At 42.2% G+C, this 20,249-nt stretch overlaps 1 protein-coding gene across 5 annotated transcripts in view; it reads right to left on the reverse strand.

The window, feature by feature from the left end:
* The window catches only part of acsl6 (acyl-CoA synthetase long chain family member 6), a 26,963-nt gene extending 10,271 nt beyond the window's left edge, over window positions 1-16,692 (reverse strand). The window contains exons 1-11 of one of the 5 annotated variants that reach the window (XM_084474559.1): window positions 15,985-16,692; window positions 14,587-14,671; window positions 9,680-9,900; window positions 7,241-7,355; window positions 6,103-6,167; window positions 5,333-5,434; window positions 5,035-5,134; window positions 3,805-3,986; window positions 1,592-1,624; window positions 1,392-1,443; window positions 211-284 (exon numbers count right to left, since the gene is read on the reverse strand). In XM_084474559.1, the coding sequence (XP_084330685.1) occupies window positions 211-284; window positions 1,392-1,443; window positions 1,592-1,624; window positions 3,805-3,986; window positions 5,035-5,134; window positions 5,333-5,434; window positions 6,103-6,167; window positions 7,241-7,355; window positions 9,680-9,883 (927 nt within the window). In that variant the 5' untranslated portion in view covers window positions 9,884-9,900; window positions 14,587-14,671; window positions 15,985-16,692. Of the gene's footprint in view, window positions 1-210; window positions 285-1,391; window positions 1,444-1,591; window positions 1,625-3,804; window positions 3,987-5,034; window positions 5,135-5,332; window positions 5,435-6,102; window positions 6,168-7,240; window positions 7,356-9,679; window positions 9,901-14,586; window positions 14,672-14,951; window positions 15,023-15,248; window positions 15,397-15,984 lie in introns of those variants that run through there. The other 4 variants (XM_084474560.1, XM_084474558.1, XM_084474557.1 and 1 more) reach the window with 4 other exon arrangements.
* Window positions 16,693-20,249: the final 3,557 nt, after the last annotated feature.

Genomic DNA, 20,249 nt, shown 5'->3' on the forward strand with positions numbered 1-20,249 from the left:
TGGATAAAGGAAACACACATGTTAAATATCGTAAATAAAAGAGCGATGGGAATAGTAACCGACATAGACAGACAGACAGACAGAGGGAGGGATAGAAAGGAGCAGATGTGGTCTAGCCATATGATGACCATAAAAATGATATGAAACTGCTGCGGCAGGTTGTTAAGCTGGTGGCGGCACGTCCAACCACGAGTGGCGTGGGAAGCTTACATCGGTGACTTTGAGGAAGCCCGAGAAGTCCGCCACCACGTTCCCATGTGTCAACATGACTCCTTTGGGGTTTCCTGTGTGAGAGGAGAGTGGGGGTAAAAGAAAAGCAGCGGTGAAACTCTCTCATGTTTACCAACTCAAGTAACTGATAAGAAGAAGAAAAAGGACCATGGGGATTCTGGCTCATTATCTCACCCCCCCTCCGGGATAGGCCCAGATTCAACATCATACCGACACAGTCTAAATGTGTTTCCCTGAAGCTATCCCTTCATGTTTTCAATGGTGTTCCATATTGTGTGTCCAATGAATAAAACCAACACAACAGATAGAAAGAATAAAATAGATTTTTTCTTTTTCCCTTGGGGGAAACGTCCACTTGTGATTCAATACCACCCATGATGATTATATAGGTCAATATAAATGTATATTATTAGCTCTTTGCTATTGGTTACATAATCAACGATTGTATATAACAATGCATTTTAACACAGATCGTTTGACAGTACTAAATCTCTAAACCACCAGTAGGGGGCAGTTAAACCACTCTGGTGCTTAACCACAAACACGTTCAACCACATTTCTGTTACATGCATTTTCAATAGGTGATGTTGTCTTAGGTTTTTAAGAATCGTACAGATTTTCTTTAAACTTTTTTTTCTTTAAAAAATTTCAAGGGGAGGGGTGGGTTATCAGCAACCTTGCCCAGGCCCGCGGCCAGCAGCCCGAAAAAGTGTCATTAAAAAGGTTGCTATTCTTGTTCATACATTTTCCGAATTCATCAGGTGCACCTCATTGTTTACCAAAGCGATGGGCGGAACCTGTGTGTCTAAAGTATGCTACCGGTAAATCTAGGACGAGCTAGCCTGAGGGGTTACAATATCCTATCATGTACAGAAACCTGGTATGACACACTATTCTACATACCAGGCAAATGGATGCTTCTAGGTAATGTCCCCTTCTGGAATTATTTCCTGAAATATATACCCTTAAACTTGAACACATAAGTACTGGTATGTCTCTATGTCACACTGTTTATCAAATCTAAAAAATATATATATATTTTGGGTTTGGCTCTACATGCCGTAAGCAATCTTGATCCATGTGATGGCAACGGGCAGTAGTAATGGACCGTGTGCCAAAAACAAAGGGGTTGGAGTTGTCATTCAGATGTGGAGCTGTACCTGTGGTGCCACTGGTGAAGCAGACAATGGAAAGGTCCTCCGGGGCGGGGGGCTGTGGAGAAACATTACAGACGTTGAACTTTTTGCCACAGCTCATTGGGGACAAGGAGTCAGCAAATCGGCACAAAAACACAGAATGTCCTGTGAAACCGTGCATCACTAAGACAACAAATATTTCAATATACAGGTGGTGTACTTACAATGGGCTTTCTATGGTGCTCTCTTCCCAGGGCCTTCGACAAAGGAAAACATGTGCATTTAGTAATCAGTTTGAAGAAGAGGAAATCAAATGACATGTCCGTCAGTGATTTTAAAGACAATTCTCAGCAGTAATTGCAAAAAAAAAAAAACAGTTTAAAATAAAATGAACGGAAAATAAAATGAAAGGATAAACGGACAAAAGTGTAACACTAAATCCAGAATAAAGATATAGAATATAAAAAACATGTTTTATTTTAAACATAAATAATTATTCATAAATGACGATCATGTACATGCTGGTGCTGCTACCCCTGGCACCCCCACCTAATAAGCAGTTTGAAGATGAGGATGTTGATGAGGATGAGTTGTGACAGTTGGTTGATTTGTGACAATGTTAATAAAGTTGTATCGTGCCAACGCAGCCGTCTGCAGCAGCACTGTGCCAGCCTCATTTGTTTATCTCACCGGACCTGGAGAAAACATGCATCCTGCTCAACCTGTTCCATGCCAGGCAGTTTTTTAGGCACAGTGTCTTTCCTTCATCCAGCTGTATGTTCACAAACAATACTTATTTGCAAGCTATTGTGATATTTGCTCTGGAATATGGTGGCCCACCTGGCCTGGGTCGGGTCAATCACAACCGTTTATCTAATGTGGGGCGGGCTTAATAATAGACTGTACAGCGGAGCGCCCTATAGGAGCACCATTGAGTCAGTTTTCATCATCAACCAAGATGACTGCCGCTGATATGTCACATGTTTCATTGTTCTGATTGGTTGTTGGTCTGCGCCCGTTGACAAGGCCCCTGGGATTTCATTTGGGAATTGTCGATGTCAGGCTAAGTAGCACTAGTTAAGGTAGTAGCTGAATTAGAAGTAATTGTATTATAAGCATTACAAAAATAGCTGTATCAGTAGTAGTAGTAGTAGTAGTAGTATAGTAGCAGCAGAAGTTTCTGTTGTACTACAGTTTGTGCTGTAGCAGGAGCAGAACTACTAACAGTGCTAATAATATTACGTTTAGTTGTCCCAATTGTTTTAGTAGTATTGGAAGGATAACTGTGAACTGTGAACTGTGAACAGGGTTCAGTGAACTTGATAGTAACACTAGGACATCAGTGTTTATTGTACGTTTTCATATAATGTGTAATCTTGGATTAAACAGTCCTACTATTGTTACAGCAGAACCTCCAAGGCGATACAGCAAAGAGCTTGGGCTGGGAACTAGAAACTACAAGGGGTCCGCAATGAAACAGGAAACAAGACGCCGTTCTTGTTTCCTGTTTCATTGCGGAGCTATAGTCCAAAGACGCACGAGAGAATGAAGCTTTCAGCAGGGGATTTGAACAAATGTATTTCTACAGGAACCGGTTTCACGATTTGAAACCTGAATTTATGTTTGCCAATGACAAGCTTACAGAACCCGGTCATCAACATGCAACATGATTTGATCTTGTCTGCCATTGGATTTTAGATATTAATCCAAAGTCTGATTTATGAGACTATTTAAGGAGCATCTTGATGAAGGATGCTCACACTTAAGCAGAATATACTTAGCGGGCATTTGGGATTGAACCTAGATACTGTACAATTTTACAAGTTTTTCAAAAGACTTTATCCAAAGTGACATACATAGATTACCAGGGGAACTGTCACGCTCTGCTGTTTTCTAATGTACTGCTTCATAAGCCTGTAACATCAACTCAGTTTCTGCAAAACATTTGCAGAGAAGTTAGCCCATTGACCGTCCAACGTCCGTTCATTTTTCCAAATTGGACCAATATAGAACGCAGACCTTTGACCAATGATGAGGTAGAAAATAGTGAGCATGGTGGAACCTCTTTAACAAGTAGAGGTTAGGCTCCTGTAGTGTGTGTGGATGATATGCTGGTTGAAGCAGCTTCACCTGGCCTGAGTCAGACTGATTCGACTCTAGGGCTGGGTGAGGCTGCACACCTGTTGCACACCGAGGTTAAATCAGCCATCACCAGAAACACTTAAGAGATCTCAGCCATGGTAGCTTGCAACACCAGCTCTGTGTGTCATATGACTCCAGCCACCGCAATAAACCGGTTCAAACATCAGCACCCTGGGTCCTTGTGGCAGGGAACCTACAACCATTTCGTTTGGGAGTGGAACAGCCCTGCCACCGACCCCTGCCGTGGACTATACTGACCATAGCGCATCCCCCCCCCCCACCCCCCCACACTCACCTCGACCTCCGCCATGGCCTGGATGGTGACCCCACAGCCCTGGGCTTGCTCCAGCAGGGCGGTGGCATCGAAGGTGTCCATGATGATGATTCGGCGAAGGGCGGGGGTTTCGCGTCGCTCCACGTTACCCAGAAGCACCTTGGCCTTGTCCGCTTTGTCGCAGATCACGGTGGAGATGTCCGCTAGAAAGAGGAAACAAGAAGCACATGCAACATTTGTGATGACATTTTGAACCAGGATTATTTTGTTTTTAAGTGTCAGTGAACCCGTTGTTCCAGCTGGAATTCTAACACTTTGAGATTACACTTTGAGATTACACCGTGGCGTAATACTTGAAGTGTCCGGGAATCGTAACCCTCTCTTGGAGTCATTCAACTAATGCCCGGGCAGAGCTCCACACATCCACACACAAGGTGTCCCTTCGTCGTGATGTCGCTGAGTACACTTACAGGCACCTCAGCTTCATAAAAAGACAGTTCCCTGGGTTTGATTCAGAGTTTAACATTCACTTAGTGTTTTGGGGATATACTGGATTTTACTCCAGTTTTTTCTAAAGTATACGATCTTATCAGATTAGATTACTATGTTCCCAATCATATTAGACCTATTACCACTAACACAAAATGTGGCATTGCAATTCATGATGTGACCAGATCACAAGCAATGAGAGAGGGAGCTAAAGTTCAAGAGTGACACAGTTATTGTTTACTCAACTTTAAGTCAAAACGAATCAAAGTCAGCCTAGTACCAACATTGCTCTAATCAATTACATTGCTATTCTTTTTCTGCATCCAAACTGTGATTTACTATGTCGATTCTCATTTATTGTAAGTGTAATCATTCCTGGCATCTTATTCAGCAGAAAAAAGGTGGGTGTTGTCTTCCTAGGAAAGAGGCCCTGCTGAGACACGCACACTGTAGTCTACATGGAGCCATAGCTCCACCTGCTCACCACACAAACACTCATGCGCTCATTCATTCTGCAAGACTAAAAGTGATGTGTGTGTGTGTGTGTGTGTGTGTGTGTGTGTGTGTGTGTGTGTGTGTGTGTGTGTGTGTGTGTGTGTGTGTGTGTGTGTGTGTGTGTGTGTGTGTGGGTGAGTTTGTGCTGTGGTGTTGCAGAAGTCTAGATTTTGTTTTTGCCAAGTGGCAGGGCTCAGCGTGTCTGTGATCATGTGCTCCTCCTTACAGAGTAGCACATGAGTAGCACGTCATGGTGTTCATCCTCACCGGTGTTTATGATAAACCGGATGGCGTCTGGCCCCAGCGTGTCATAGAGTGGGACCACCACCATGGAGTAGGTGTAGCAGGCCAGCTCAGAAATGATCCACTGGTGAAACAGAGATAGCATACAGGCAGAGTGAGTCAAGATTATTTTCTTCATTAATGTTGGACTTTGAAGAGGTGCGTCTGATGTGTGTTTCAATTTGTGTGCATCTGTGTGTGCATGTTTGAAACATCACACATGTCATTGTCACATTTCCATGTCACAAAATATGAATGGGAGAAAAATGAGAAAGGGCGTCACCTCAGGTCGGTTCTGGGCGAAGACCCCTATGAACTGGTTCGGGGTGGGCTGGCAACCCTGGTGCAGCAGACCAGAACCAAGGTGTTCCGCACGCGCTGTGACCTACAGCAGCACACGAGGAGTCAACATCGAGGCAGCCTTCATTAAAGTAGCATTGGTGGGGATAAATGGATGGTGCTAGCTTTGCTTCATAGTCTACCAAACTAAAACACCAAAGTCACCGAACATGGGATTTAAATCTTAACATTTTCTGAATTTCCACTGCTGCTGGGCTGTTGCAACAAACTAATTTCTCCTATGGGGGATTAATAAAGTTGTGTCTAATCTGATCTAATTGAAATTAATTCCAATGAAGTTGCTGTGTTGAAATGGTGTTGATTGCCAGATCTTGATACTAGAACCGTGATAACTACTGTAAAAAGTGCCCTGTCAACACTCAACACTCTGTTGCATCACCTAGGCCCTTTGTGTGTCTGTGGCTGAAACAGGAAATGTGTGCAGCGTGCACTGTCTTCTTCTTTCTGCAGAACCCTGATAACCGTCTGGAACGATGTGGAATACAATCCACTGATGAAGCCGGCCATCACATTTTCAACCAGAGAGTGTGCCCGTATGTATGATGAGTTTTGATGTGAAAGGTTTGAGGGCTTCTCTATCAACTCCTCTGATCCTCGGCAGTCTTCTTGTTGACAAAGCGTTGCTTCTGTGAGCCGCCCTTTTGGCTCTGATAGTGCTGAGGTACCCGGTTAATGGAGCCGGCAGCGGCCTACCTCTCTGTAGGATATCCATTTGTAAGGCTGGTTGGGGAGGCGTGAACCAAGGCAGGGCCCGTCGCCTGTTGGACACACATACACACACACACACACACACACACACACACACACACACACACACACACACACACACACACCATATTATTTTAGTATTTTACTTTTTTATATAATAACTGATATGTCAGGTGGACATTCTTACAGCAAATAGAAGTCAAGTGAAATCAGAAAATGATTGTTGCATCTAAAATCGAATCTATCTTGTAAGTGTTTTAAGTTGTTCCCATCCATACAGAATAATAAAGAAGAGCTGTTGTAGTAAATTCTGTGTAGGACATGGTCATTATTCTGAATCATCGTGCATTGCGATACTTCGTACTTCGATATATCGCATTGTGGCCTCTGTATCATTATGCTAATAAGTGGGTGTCACAGACACCCTACAGTGTACGGTGTGTCAGTTAACAGTGAGGGCAGGGTGAAACAGGGGTTTTCCTCTGCTGTGTGTGAGCTCTTCTTTTATTAGTCACATTAACGCTGACTCACAACTTCAGACATTCAGTTTGCAGCAGGTTTTAGGGTTTTGTGCCTGGCCGTTTCTCAATTTGCGTTCTCGTCTGTACTCGTGTACTTGCGTTCTCGTGAAACGTCAACAGTGGTAGCCCAAGTACTGTTCCAATTCCAAGTACAGAAGTGTTCTCGATGCGTTCTTGATGAGGCCATTCCACCGAGGATGCATCGGAGGTGACTCGTGTGGACTTGGGACTGTTAAATATCCCAGGATGCATTTCGCATTCCCATGTTTTAAAAATATTAGTATGTAAGCTATAATAATAGGCTATATATAGGAACATTTTACATATATAACAAAAATGTAGGCCTATTAATTCAAAATATTGACATACTATTTTAAAATTAAAGAGGCTGGGGTTTTGTTTTATATAATTTGTTTATATTGTATACGTCGCTGATAGAGGAAACCCATCGCAACGGCAACGAAAATCCCAGTCGGATCCATCTGATCGTGTGTGTGTGTGTGTGTGTGTGTCAGATAGAGTATATATTATATGTGGGATTAAATGTGTGTGTGTGTGTGTGTGTGTGTGTGTGCGGTAGTGTGTGCTGTTCTCCTACCCACCAGATATATGAAAACCACGTTGAAACACTTCGTACATGGTCCGAGCGTCATCATGGTAATGAGTCAAAAGCTTGGAGCTGTCTCCAATCATTGACCTGCGACCCCCGTCCTCTCCCTGCATGGAGACAAGACCCACACACACACACACACACACACACACACACACACACACACACACACACACACACACACACACACACACACACACACACACAGGTATTTGAGGTATTTGTTATGAACTGACACTCTAGCACAGACTGGTTTCTGTTCCTCCATTTCTGAAGAAATTGCTTTTGCTTTTTCCGCCATGGCTTCTGTTATGATTATGTGATGACTTGTTGGTATTACGTAAAGTCAGTGTGGCTCCCGATTGGCTATCGTCTTTCCCATGTGACAATCGATTGCCTGCGTCCTGGGCTGTCGTCGAGGTTGCCCCCACGCAACCGGATATTGGATGGTAAATATTGAACATGTTTAATGCTTGTGATTTTGAATCGGTTAGGCCCTCGATCAGTAAAAAAACTCTTAACATATTGGCCACAAAATGGGGCTAATTATCCTGTAGAGTGCACCCATCATAACCAAACATTCATCTGAATTGCACAAACTCGAATACATTTATCTTATACACGAATTGATGTGGTTGCAAAGCAAGCCACACTATTGTTTTTCTGTGTCTTCATCTTTTCATGATTATTCTTCTGCTCTAATCAATGACATTGCTAAAATCAGCAACGTTGGTTCTGATTTTCAGTAATTATCTACTCCTACACTTTTTGTGGTATAAAATACAAACCACTACAAAAGTTTGGGTCAGTATATCAGTGCATTGCGCGTCTATTATAGACCAAACATTGCATACTTTATATATATATATATATATATATATATATATATATAATATTTAATATATAAAGGGAAAAATGCAAAAATCAATCACTCCAAACCTGGAAATTAAAATAAATAGGCATATGTAAAAAGGTCTAGGGTCTATACTGCTCTGACCACAAGGGGTGCTATAACTTGAGAGCAAAGTTAAACAGCCAAGACCCCGCCCTGCCAAAACTGAAAATCTGTCTAGATGTATTTTGCTGTAGTTTTTTAAAACCTTGACTTGAAGCTGTAAACCCAAATGACCCACAACTTGCTACACATGCTCCTTAATCATGCAGTGTTTCCCATACATAGACCAATGTGTGGCGCAGCCGCGCCACAGATTCAACAACGAGCGCCACAAATTGATTCCGCTTTTTGAATTTATTTGAACGCGATTTTTAAGTATAAATATCTCACGCTCTCACTCACTTGTAAGTGTTTTAAGTTGTTCCCATCCATACAGAATAATAAAGAAGAGCTGTTGTAGTAAATTCCCCCCCCGTCAACAATCCCGTCCGCCCGCAACCCAACTTCCCCCCCCCCACCCACTGAAAACACTGATCATGCCTGTTAAGTTATTGCATTTTTTGAATTCTGTTAAAAATGGCTGAAGTTATGGCTGAGTTAGGCGCAAATACGATTAGGAAATGGGCCACCATTATTTAATTAATCACAAGTCTGCTTCAGAGAACCCTAGGGACTTATAAATCGGTGGGCCCTTCTTCGGTTATGTGGAATGTTTTGCGTTGATAGCTAAAATGACGTCACAGTGTAAATTCAATTTAACACTGTTGCAGGTGCTCACCAAGCTATTTTTTATAATGGAAGTCAATTGGGAAATATAGCTGCCTTCAACCATTCTGAAGGTGAATAACTCAGAGAACGTAAAGGACAATTTTGGCAACAGGGGAGCGCAATAACTCGCCATCAAACGAAAACGATCAGCCCCATTATTCAATCAATCACAAGTCCACTTCAAAGCGGCCCAGGCACTTTAGATTTGGCGTCATCGCTCATTAGCCTTGCTAGCACTAGCATGTTGGCATGCTCGTTGTGTATTTCCCAACCACATGTAGCCACATAGTTGATAGAATGTATGTATAAGTTTAAATCAAGTCAATGTGATTTGTATATCCCTAAATCACAGTAACCGTCTCAAGGGCTTCAAAGGCCCACGTTATATAAAACCTAACCCTAAGCAGCAAGGGGGAAACTCTCCAAACAAAGGGAATAAATCTTGATAAGAAGCCCAGAAGGATGAGACCGATGGTCCTGAAGTCCTGATCAGCACTTATGTTTCATGAAAAGGTTACTAAGGATTGAATATTAATGAGTTTTGGCCTGACTGGTATCTAAGGCTCTTGTTGTAAACACCCCATAACATTGATGCATAAAACAATGGGTGACATCACGGGTGCTATGTAAATACGTTTCACTGTCATCTGCGTGTGTGTGTCACACACACACACACACACACACACACACACACACACACACACACACACACACACACACACGTAAACACTAGCGGCCATGCTGGCCCCCCTCCCAGCTGAGTCTTACCGGCACTTCCTGGGACTGGTGGCGCAGGTCGCAGGGCGGCTGGATGGGGCGGGGCCGAGAGGAAAGCCAGTAGGCCAGCACGGCGGTCAGAGCCCCGATGCCCACCAGCGTGGAGGTGGGCAGCGAGCGGAAGAACTGGCCCAGGTCCTCTATCTCCGGCAGCCGCAGGCCACTGAGCATCTCCTGGCCGTGCACCTTCTCCATCAGGGAGGAACTCAGCTCTGAGAGGGGGAGGAGGGGAGGGACGATGCTTGAGCGATGGTTTTCTTTTCCTTCTTTTTCCGTATACCTGCCATGGTTGTTTTCATTGTGCTCTTTTATGTTTTTCATCGTATTTGATCTTTTGCCTACCGTGTTGCCAATGAGTGAGTGAATAACGTGCAGTCCAATAATTGTATTAAAGACTTTGACTTTCTTTCTTTACAAATAAACCGTTAAGTATGGCTGGAAGCAAAGCATCCAGTTGTTTATTTTAAGATTTCTATTAGATGCAGAACTAGATAGATTAAATAGATATATAGATAAATATAGATAAATTGTATGTACATTTGTCCTCGGTTTGGACAAATTACACACACACACACACACACACACACACACACACACACACACACACACACACACACACACATGCGCACACACACAAGCAGGCACATGAGGAACAGAGAGAAATTAAGAAGAAATCCATATGCTTGCATACTGTGTAGTAAATGGGTTTCTCATGAACTGTTAAGGGGAAGTCTTCCACTTTTGCCACACAGGAACAGGAATAAAGAGCCACCATCCAGTGTGTGGTTGGATCTTACGGATGCATTTGCTGTTGAGTTTGGACTGTACATGTGCCTCTTTCAAAAGAATAAAAAGCACTGCAAATACTGCCATGTACGCGTTCTGTCCTGTAGTAACCTAGAACACACACACACACACAACACACTCACTCACAAGACTGTACATTCACACACACACACACACACACACACACACACACACACACACACACAAAGAGCACTCACAGACATGCAGGGGGAATGTCATTAGGTCCACCCACGCTGGGTTTCTCCAGACGTGTTACTTCAGCTGGTGTCAGAGTGCTCAACATCAACAGCAGTGCCCCCCCCTCCCCTCCTCCGCCCCCTGTCAACCCGTCCACACAAACCCAATGGCCTTCATTAGTGTCCCCTTGACTTCTTTTCAACCCTGAACAGTGGTGTGGTGATCAGGCCACTCCAGACTTTAACAGCGTGTACTTTACCCTTGAGGTATTAAAGTAAATACACAAGTCTCCATCTCCTTCCTAGAGTAGGTTGGAATGGGAGGATGAATGAGAAATAGAAGCTCCACTGAATATTGAAAATTGTACCTTATTCTTTTTATTAATGCAGTGATAAAGATGTCTTCAACACACACACACACACACACACACACACACACACACACACACACACACACACACACACACACACACACACACACACACACACACACACACACACACACACACACACACACACACACAGTCATCAAACAGAAACACATAGGGCATATTGTATATAATCTAGTGAATGTAGAGCATGAATACAGAGCTGGATTGGCTGGTCAGCCTCACAGATTTACAATAGATTCCTATGGTTCACTGATGGAAGATGATTACAGCTGTGCCAGATGTTTTCCCAGGCGACACTACTTAAACCAGCATGGTTGATAAATAAACCGCAACAATATGACCCTTCACGGCCAGACACAGACACTTATAAGAGGAGCCGGATGGATTTTGCGGAGGAGAAGAGCGTAATGAAATAAAGTTTTGAAATTATATTCAACAGCAAGATACACATATTAAGTTGTTCAGTTGATCAAAGGGGTATCATGGAATTAGCCACAGGCTATTACATCCACTTGAGGTTGACTTCAGGCACACAGTCCTTTAACCTTAAAGGTAGATTTGGCAACCAAGGTGTGCGAACAAAAGGTGCCAGAGCAGGATATATACAATTCTGACAAGCACCCTTGAGCAAGATGTCTAACCTGGCTACCTGCTCCTAAACAAACATTCAATCCATATTTGCTTGAAATCTAAATTTAGATTGAAGCATGTCATAAGTGAATTAGGTCACAATGTGAGATTGAGCCACTAGCAGCTAGTAAAAACTAAATTACGCTGTTCTGTCCACTCTAACTGAGTGGACATAACAATATATATATTATGTATATATATATATGGTGGTTAGTGGTTTAGATAGGGTTATATATACTATATATACTTAAAAAGGAACTGATACAAAATAGAAAGTGAAGGTCAATGTGCAGACATAAACACATTTCAGGTGCCAGGAAGGAGAATGGGAAGGAGCAGATTTTGAAATATTCTGTTCCACTTCCTGTGACCTCAGAGGCTTAAGTGGAGCGTCTGACCAGCAGAGCAGGAGAGGGGGTGGAGCCACCAGCAGGGGGGGGAACGCTGGTGGCTCCGCCCCATCTCCTCATCTGCGAGCAGTCAGCAGCGATTAGTTTTCAGCCCGAAGGGGATTACAGCCTATTAGTACAGGAACAGATGACCAGTAGTGCACCCACCCCTTCCTACACACACAAACACTCACGTAAACCAAGCCCCTCAAAGTTCATAATTTATTCAAGGTATACCCTTACTTCTTCTACCCTCTTTCACCCACTCTCTCAACAGGTGACTCTTCCATTGTAGTGGGGTGACCACTCACCTCACCACCAGCCACAACCACGGCCTGCCTCACCATCACCCACCTCACCCAAGACCCTTCCCTCCCCTCTCAGTCAACTTGCTCTCCGGCAACTGACCTTTGTATGTGTGTGTGTGTGTTTCTGTATGTGTGTGTGTTTCTGTATGTGTATGTGTGTGTGTGTGTGTGTGTGTGTGTGTGTGTGTGTGTTTTTGTGTGTGTGCATGTTTGTGTGTGTGTGTGTGTGTGTGTGAGTTTCTGTGTACGTGTTTGTGTGTGTTTCTGTATGTATGTGTGTGTGTGTGTGTGTGTGTGTGTTTCGGTGTGTGTGTGCGTGTGTTTCTGTATGTGTATACGTGTTTCTGTGTATGTATGTGTGTGTGTGTGTGTGTGTGTGTGTGTGTGTGTGTGTGTGTGTGTGTGTTTTTGTGTGTGTGTGTGTGTGTGTTTCTGTGTGTGAGTGTGTGTGTGTGTGTGTGTGTGTGTGTGTGTGTGTGTGTGTGTGTGTGTGTGTGTGTAGGTGTAGGTGGGGTGAGGGGAGAGGGGGTTGGTTATATGGTGCAATATCACCATTATATGAGGCAATTAATATGATTGATTGATCAATTGTTATTCATAATATTAACTATCTTGAAAGGGTACTGACTGTATGAATACAACTAAGTAAACTGTCTTCCCCAAACTAGACAGTTGCCTGTAGTCATCCTTAAGGAAGAAGACTAGGTCCCTTTATGCTGCTTCATTAAAACCCCTGCGACTAAATAAAGGAAGATCCTGTGTTTTTTCTGTCCAGCTATAGGCTATATTGTAACTAGGGTCAGTGTGCATGAGTGTGCCAGGCAGCTGGGAATAAAACATAAGCAAAAATGGTCACTTAGAGGGTATCGCTGGCGGAGCATGTGGCGTACATTTGTGCATGTCTTACGGATATACCAACGGCCTGCGCAGACTGCTGCTTACCTTCCTGTTGCCATGGGAAGGATAACGCTAGGGCAAGCTGCGGCAGAAAGCCGCCACCGTGGTTGAAGGAAATAGCGATCTGGCCTAGTTTGAGCCTCGCTGGCCACCGTATCACACCACCCTGAGCTCAGCAGACGCTCTGCTCTCGCCCCCACCCCCTTCTGCCCTCTCCCTGTCACTCTCGCTCGCTCTGCTCTCTATGCACACTAAAGGTAGCATGTCGTGTCATCTCTTCTCTCCCCCTCTCTGTTTGTCATTTTTGTACATACTATCCTGTAGCTTAACATTTGGAAACAACCAAAACAAAAAGGCACACCCTGAAATATCAATAGGACGAAGATGCATGCATACACAGATGTGCATGCACACACACGGACACACACACACACACACACACACACACACATACACACACACACACACACAGACACACACACACACACACGTCACGGACACACACACACACACACACACACACACACATGCAAATTTACAATTTGGTCAAATACTATCCTCACTCTATGGGAGAGGTCTATGGAAGGATAATTTGACTGTCAAATGTACACAGCAACTGCTGCTGTGGCAACACTTTATATATCACAAAATCAAGCGTATTTTGTAGTCAATTATGTAGTATGTAAAATAAATATAGCATATAGTGAATTGGATTTGTAGGGCAACTTGCTATTTGTTAGGATAGCTTATGCTTCACATGTAATTGTTGTTCATGTGCAATAGTAATGAAAAAGAAATGTGAAACCACAAGCATGTAGCAGGCATCAGGAAAACCTTGCTCAGCACTTTTCTCTGCATCAATAGTCTCAGACCAATACACCACATAGAAAGAAGGAGAATGCATTGGATGCTGAGACAGCTTCTAGAGCCACTCAACCAGTAATAAAACATCACTGCATGGGCACTGACACATCAAGTGAAGTGCAGACCAAAAGACTTCTATTGATTTAAAATCACTATGGACAACGACTTGACTAATAACATACAATATATGCGGTTGGATTTGGGGTGTAACCCTAAACTTGCATGGTTTTTCAGGTATCCAATAATGCTAATGAATTTTTAACGGGCTAACGAAATGCATCTGTTGTGGTTGAATTCTTAACAAAATGTGCTATGGGTTGGTTTTCTTTGAATTTGTGGGCCAACTCGACAGGGGGAAAAAAACAAAGAACGAAGTTTCCCATTCAAGAGACATACTTCACGATATGAACTCGAAAGGCACTAAACAAGTCATACCTTGAAATATGTAGTCAGACTACGAGGCTGCTTTTTTTCTTCAGACTCTCTCAACTTGTTTTAGCGTGTGGCATCCATTTTCATACTGAATTGTAAAAAAAAAAAAAAGGAACAGTAATAGGTGTACATGTCTTTGTAAGAGAAACCACATAGTGGCTAAAATGAATTATTAATCTTGAGGCGTGGCATATATCGGTGTAGGCTAATGTAGCTTATTGATAACAAGCTTTTGTTATTTACCATTACAACAATTCCAAACTCCCTGTTTATTTCGATCTACATTCCAAAGGAAAAAATATATATTGATTTTCGATTACCCCTCGATGGAGGTAAAAATTAAAACGGGAGTGGGACTGCGCACTTGCCGGTAAACCGCATGCATTCAGCACCCCTCTGTCCTGGACAGCTCCAACCAATAGGCAGCGGCTTTTACAACGCGTCACTCACCCACGTCAGTCTCCCTTCCCCCTCATCTCTTTCATTATTGCTGTGTAGAGTGTGCACAAGATATATCTATATATCTATATATAGATATATCTATCTATATATATAGATAGATATATCAGCAATTACTTGACTTTGCTAGCGGCCTTTAGGCTTAAACATACCATTTTATATTACATTTCACAATTGTGTTTAGGAATGGAGATGAATTGGCCTACCTTGGCTGCCGGCCTATGATGCTTGCAGCATTGTGACTGTATGAACTAGACTGGCTCCGACATTAGCGATGCAACCATTTCATTGACGTGACCTGTGTCCAGTTCTTAACCAATGTCACACGACCCAAAAGCAGCTGCCCAACCAAAGAACTGACTTCTGTTTTACTGTATAATGGGTGTGGGTGTGGGTGTGGGTGGGAGGGAGGATATCAAAATGACATAACTTAAACGTTTAGCGAAGGCTTAAAGCAATGTTCCCAACACAGTATAACCAATTGACAGTAGGCCTATGTCAATTAATTGCCCCAGTCGTTTACCGATATAATATCCAACGAAACGAAATAGGACTACAAGTTATAGGCCTATGCAATTATGCTGTGCATTGCTAAGCCTTGTTCTAGCCTATGGTGAGTTCAATTATAGCCTGGATGTGTTTAACCGATCTATTTTTGCAATGCCTACACGTTATTGTTATTATTATAACGGTATACGGTTACATGCTCACAAATGTAGGCTGTACATCAAGAATATTTAGATTTAGCAGCAACCTGCAGTCACTTGAATTCTACCAAGAAGGCTACAGGCATAACCGAAAACGCCGGTAATGAAACGACAGGCAATTGATCCACCTCGATCCATGCATGAAGGCAGACATCATCCATAGGCCTACTGCAAGCCCTAGAGAGGAAAAAGAGAAAAAGGCATTTCGAAAATAATATTTTTTTTAAAAACTCACCTAATATAATCCACAGCGACCCAGAGACCAATACGAAGGCGAGCATGTCTGTCTCATTGATTCTGCTGTCGCAGCACACGGTACCGGTATAAAAAAAAAAAGGGGGAGAAAAGATGCAGCATCGACTGCAGTGACACGCCGACAATCTGGAAGATAAGGAGGCGCCGGTTTTATTTTACACGAAGCAGCACAGTGGGGAGACCTCGTCAGTGCCAGACGACGTCCAACCAGTTCATAGTTTATCTCTGAAAGAGCGCAGCCGGTAGCGGTTTTTTCTTCCTAGCCTATTCGAGCATCATCCCCGTGGTTTCCTCCGCCTTCACCTAGCTAGCTAGCCACGCTGCGCAATGTCCTCCCCCAACTGGAAGGCTTGTAGGTCAGACGTAAGCAAGGTGATTGGGGATAACTATGGTGGAGGACGCAAAGAGATAAACCGATAAAGATGGCCTGGGTTTTAACCCAACGAGGCTTCATTTATATCGTGAGTCGTGACTATTTGGAAGTGTATGGTTCTTGGATATGCGCTATTAACGTCAACCATACATTTGTATCCAAGAGTTGTATTAGTATCGAGTCCTTGGCGTTGTATAGCCTACTAAGCATTTAAGGGGTGTTTGCGTCGGTAATTAAATGTTCCAAAGTTCAACAGGCATCTGTAATATGTAGGCCCAATGGCTAATGCGTTATGTATTTTATCAATCATCTGTTTGGTCCGATGTGAATCACGCCACGATGACCAAATGCTCTTACGGCTGATTCCCTATAGGCTAATAAAGCCAGGCAGGAACAGCTTTGACACATAGTAACCTCGCATCTTAGTCACATGACAGACCAAGACACGCCCACTGAACTGATATAACCTTGAGAAACCATTTCTTCACTAAAGAACAACATATTTGCACATTTTGGTACTCTTTAGTACACAACGGAATGGCCTACACAATAAAACACACACACATTGGATTATGAGTTTAGGCTATTCTTGTTTGTTAATTTAATATTTGTGATTCTATCACGTGTCTGGTCACAGGATAATATCTCATAATATCTCTTCTGCTGCACAGTAAAAACATACAATGTATGAAGGTTGCTGTTGCTGTCTGTCAATATTAAGTCTCTCTCTCTCTCTCTCTCTCTCTCTCTCTCTCTCTCTCTCTCTCTCTCTCTCTCTCTCTCTCTCTCTCTCTCTCTCTCTCTCTCACACACACACACACACACACACACACACACACACACACACACACACACACACACACACACACACACACACACACACACACACACACACACACACCAGAAGAGACTAGCAAGATTCTCCCCTAATATGTTTTTATTATATCTTCATGATCAATGATGGTTGAGTAGTAACAATGTCAATAACATCAAATATTACAAGTAGGACCTATGTGAATGTATTTATATGTGTATGTATTGTTGTGTCTGAAGGTATACTTATTTCTATCTACATAATACATAGCCGTATAGGAATATCTATAAATATCTTTAAACAAACAAATTTGTTGGAAATAATTATTATTTTCTATTATTTTCTTTATTTATTTATTTACTTGGCCTGCATCCACGTCATGTGACCATCAAAATTCTGTGTAACATTTCTAGCAATAAATGTGTATTTTATTGTCATCATCTTCGTTCAGTGATTGTATAGGATGTTTAGTTAGTCCACTCGTGGCGATTTTTCATTAGGGGTAAATTCGTTGACTAGAATTAATTGGCATCTTGTGATGGAAAAAAACATACGTTGTTTACTTTTAATCATTTAAGCTTTGTTTTCTATTCCTTGTATTGTCTACACCCTACCTGTTCCTAGTGTTATCTAACATTAACCTTTCACCTGGGGTAAACTGGTCACAAGGGAGCAGGGATCCCCTTATGCATTCCTCTGATTGATGAGAACACAGGCAACTCTCTCCTTTAGGCAAGGCAAGGCAAGGCAACTTTATTTATATAGCACTTTTCATACACAAGGCATACTCAAAGTGCTTCACATTAAAACATAGTCATACAATAAAATGAAATAATAAAAGAAAATAGATAAGTTAAAAACAAAGACAAAGTTAAAAACAAAGTGCAATGTGTTTAAATGTAGCAGAAAGCTAAAGCAAACATACAAGTCTTCAGTCTTGTTTTAAAAGTAGTCAGAGTTGAGGCAAGTGTTAAATCCTCAGGGAGTTTATTCCAGCTATTTGTTGAATAATAACTAAATCCTGCTTTCCCATGTTTCGTGTTTACTCTGGGGATGATTAACAAATTGGTCTCAGAAGATCTTAGTGGTCTAGTGGGCTTATGTAGTGGAAGTATATCAGTTATATACTTTATAGGTGAGTAGCATGATTTTAAAATCAATTCTCGGACATACAGGGAGCCAATGTAACGATTTAAGAATTGGTGTGATATGTTCAAATGTATTGGTCTTTGTTAGAACACTAGCAGCAGTGTTCTGAGCAAGCTGTAGGTGCCTTAGATTTTCTTTTTGGGAGATCTGTAAGGAGACCATTGTAGTAATCAAGCTTGATGAAGGCATGTGCAAGTCCTGGGTCGACATGAGCCCTCTCAGTCCCTCGTTTTTAAGGTGATAATTGTAACTGATTTGATGTAAATCTGAATCCATGATGACCCCTACATTTCTGGCTTTGATGTTTTCAGGGACAGAGAGTGAAGGTGTTGGGTTACTTTTAGCCTTTCTGTTTTAGCACCAAATACAATTATCTCAGTTTTGTCGAAGTTGAAGGAAATTTTGGCACATCCAGTCTTTGACTTGCTCAATGCACTGGCACAGCAGATCTATGGGCCGATAGTCATTTGTTGATAGCGCTACATAGATTTCTGCAGTTTTCAAGGCTAAAGGTAAATTTCCTGATTGGAGAGAGTTGTTAACTATTTGCAGTATGTCTATTGCTAGGCAGTCAAAAACATTATTAAAGAGGTTGGTAGGTAAAGTATCAAGGCAACAGGTGGATGGCTTTATTTGTGTCACTGTTTCCACAAGAGTTTTAGAGTCTATGACATTAAAGCATGTCATCATTGCAACGTTTCCTTTGCCTGCCAACATTTTTGTTTGAAGTGGAGCTAGCATGTCTGATGCCTTCCATTTTATCAGTATAAAATACTGCAAACTCATTGCATTTCTGCGTGGAATCAAGATCAGGTGGTATTTGTGTTGGGGGGTTGGTCAGTCTGTCAACAGTTGCAAAAAAAAAAATAATAATTGTTTCTCTAGCACTTTTTTATTCTAAATTGTAGACACGGAGGCTCTCTTTATAGACGTCACGTGAATATTAAGTTTTGTTTTACGCCAGATGCGTTCAACTTTTCTGCATTGTTTTTTATTTTAGATTTTAAAAGAACATTTTTAAATATATTAAAGAAAACACAGAAGTGGTCCGACAGTGAAGGATCAGTCACAAAGAGATCTGAAACATTGCAACCCTTTGTGATAACCAGGTCTAGAGTGTGCCCCTTACAAGTATGAGTAGCCTCTTTCACGACATGTTGAGACAGTTCAAATGTGTCCAAAATGGAAAAAAAATGTTTTTTTGCATACTTCAAATCATCAGTATGAAAATTTACAGTGAAAGTCTGTGGAGATGCTAGACAATAAGTCATCGAAAAAATTTACAGAGTATGTGGGTGGCCTGTAAATAATTAATAGGAGAACTCTGGGGGAGCATTTCAATACAGCACAAAGGTATTCAAAGGTAAACATCTCCCTGATTTGATCATTGACAATTGGTAAACATCTCCTTGATTTGATCAATGACGATTGCATTGCAGGGAGGGGGTGAGACTATTTAAATAGCTCTGTGAAACTGTAGAAAACTTCTGGGCTCACTCTGCTAGAGAGGAGACTACTGTATGCATACATATAAATAGGTTAATTCTCTACAACTATTGTTTGCATTTTTTTAAATAAATCGCATAAAAAAATTGCCACGACAATCTTTGGATGGCTCTGGGAAATTTTGGGTTGCTTAGCGAAATGGCAGACCCTAACCCTAACCTTAACCCTAACAACGGGCCCCACCCCACCCCCATGCCATGTTTGGTGTGGGGCTCCCAGTCAGGCCCTAGAATAAGTTTGGCAAAACTCAGTAGGACCTTCTTATCTCCAAAACTTCCTTTAAACCACATTCCGATCAACTACGTCTTGCAAGCTACACCTCTGACAGGCATTGTCAAAAATTAACCCGTTTAGGCCAAGGTTTTTTCTGTATGTGCTAGAAATCAAAATCAGGAACATGTGT

This window comes from Micromesistius poutassou (assembly GCF_964030765.1).
Source record: "Micromesistius poutassou genome assembly, chromosome: 10".
NCBI lineage: Eukaryota > Metazoa > Chordata > Actinopteri > Gadiformes > Gadidae > Micromesistius > Micromesistius poutassou.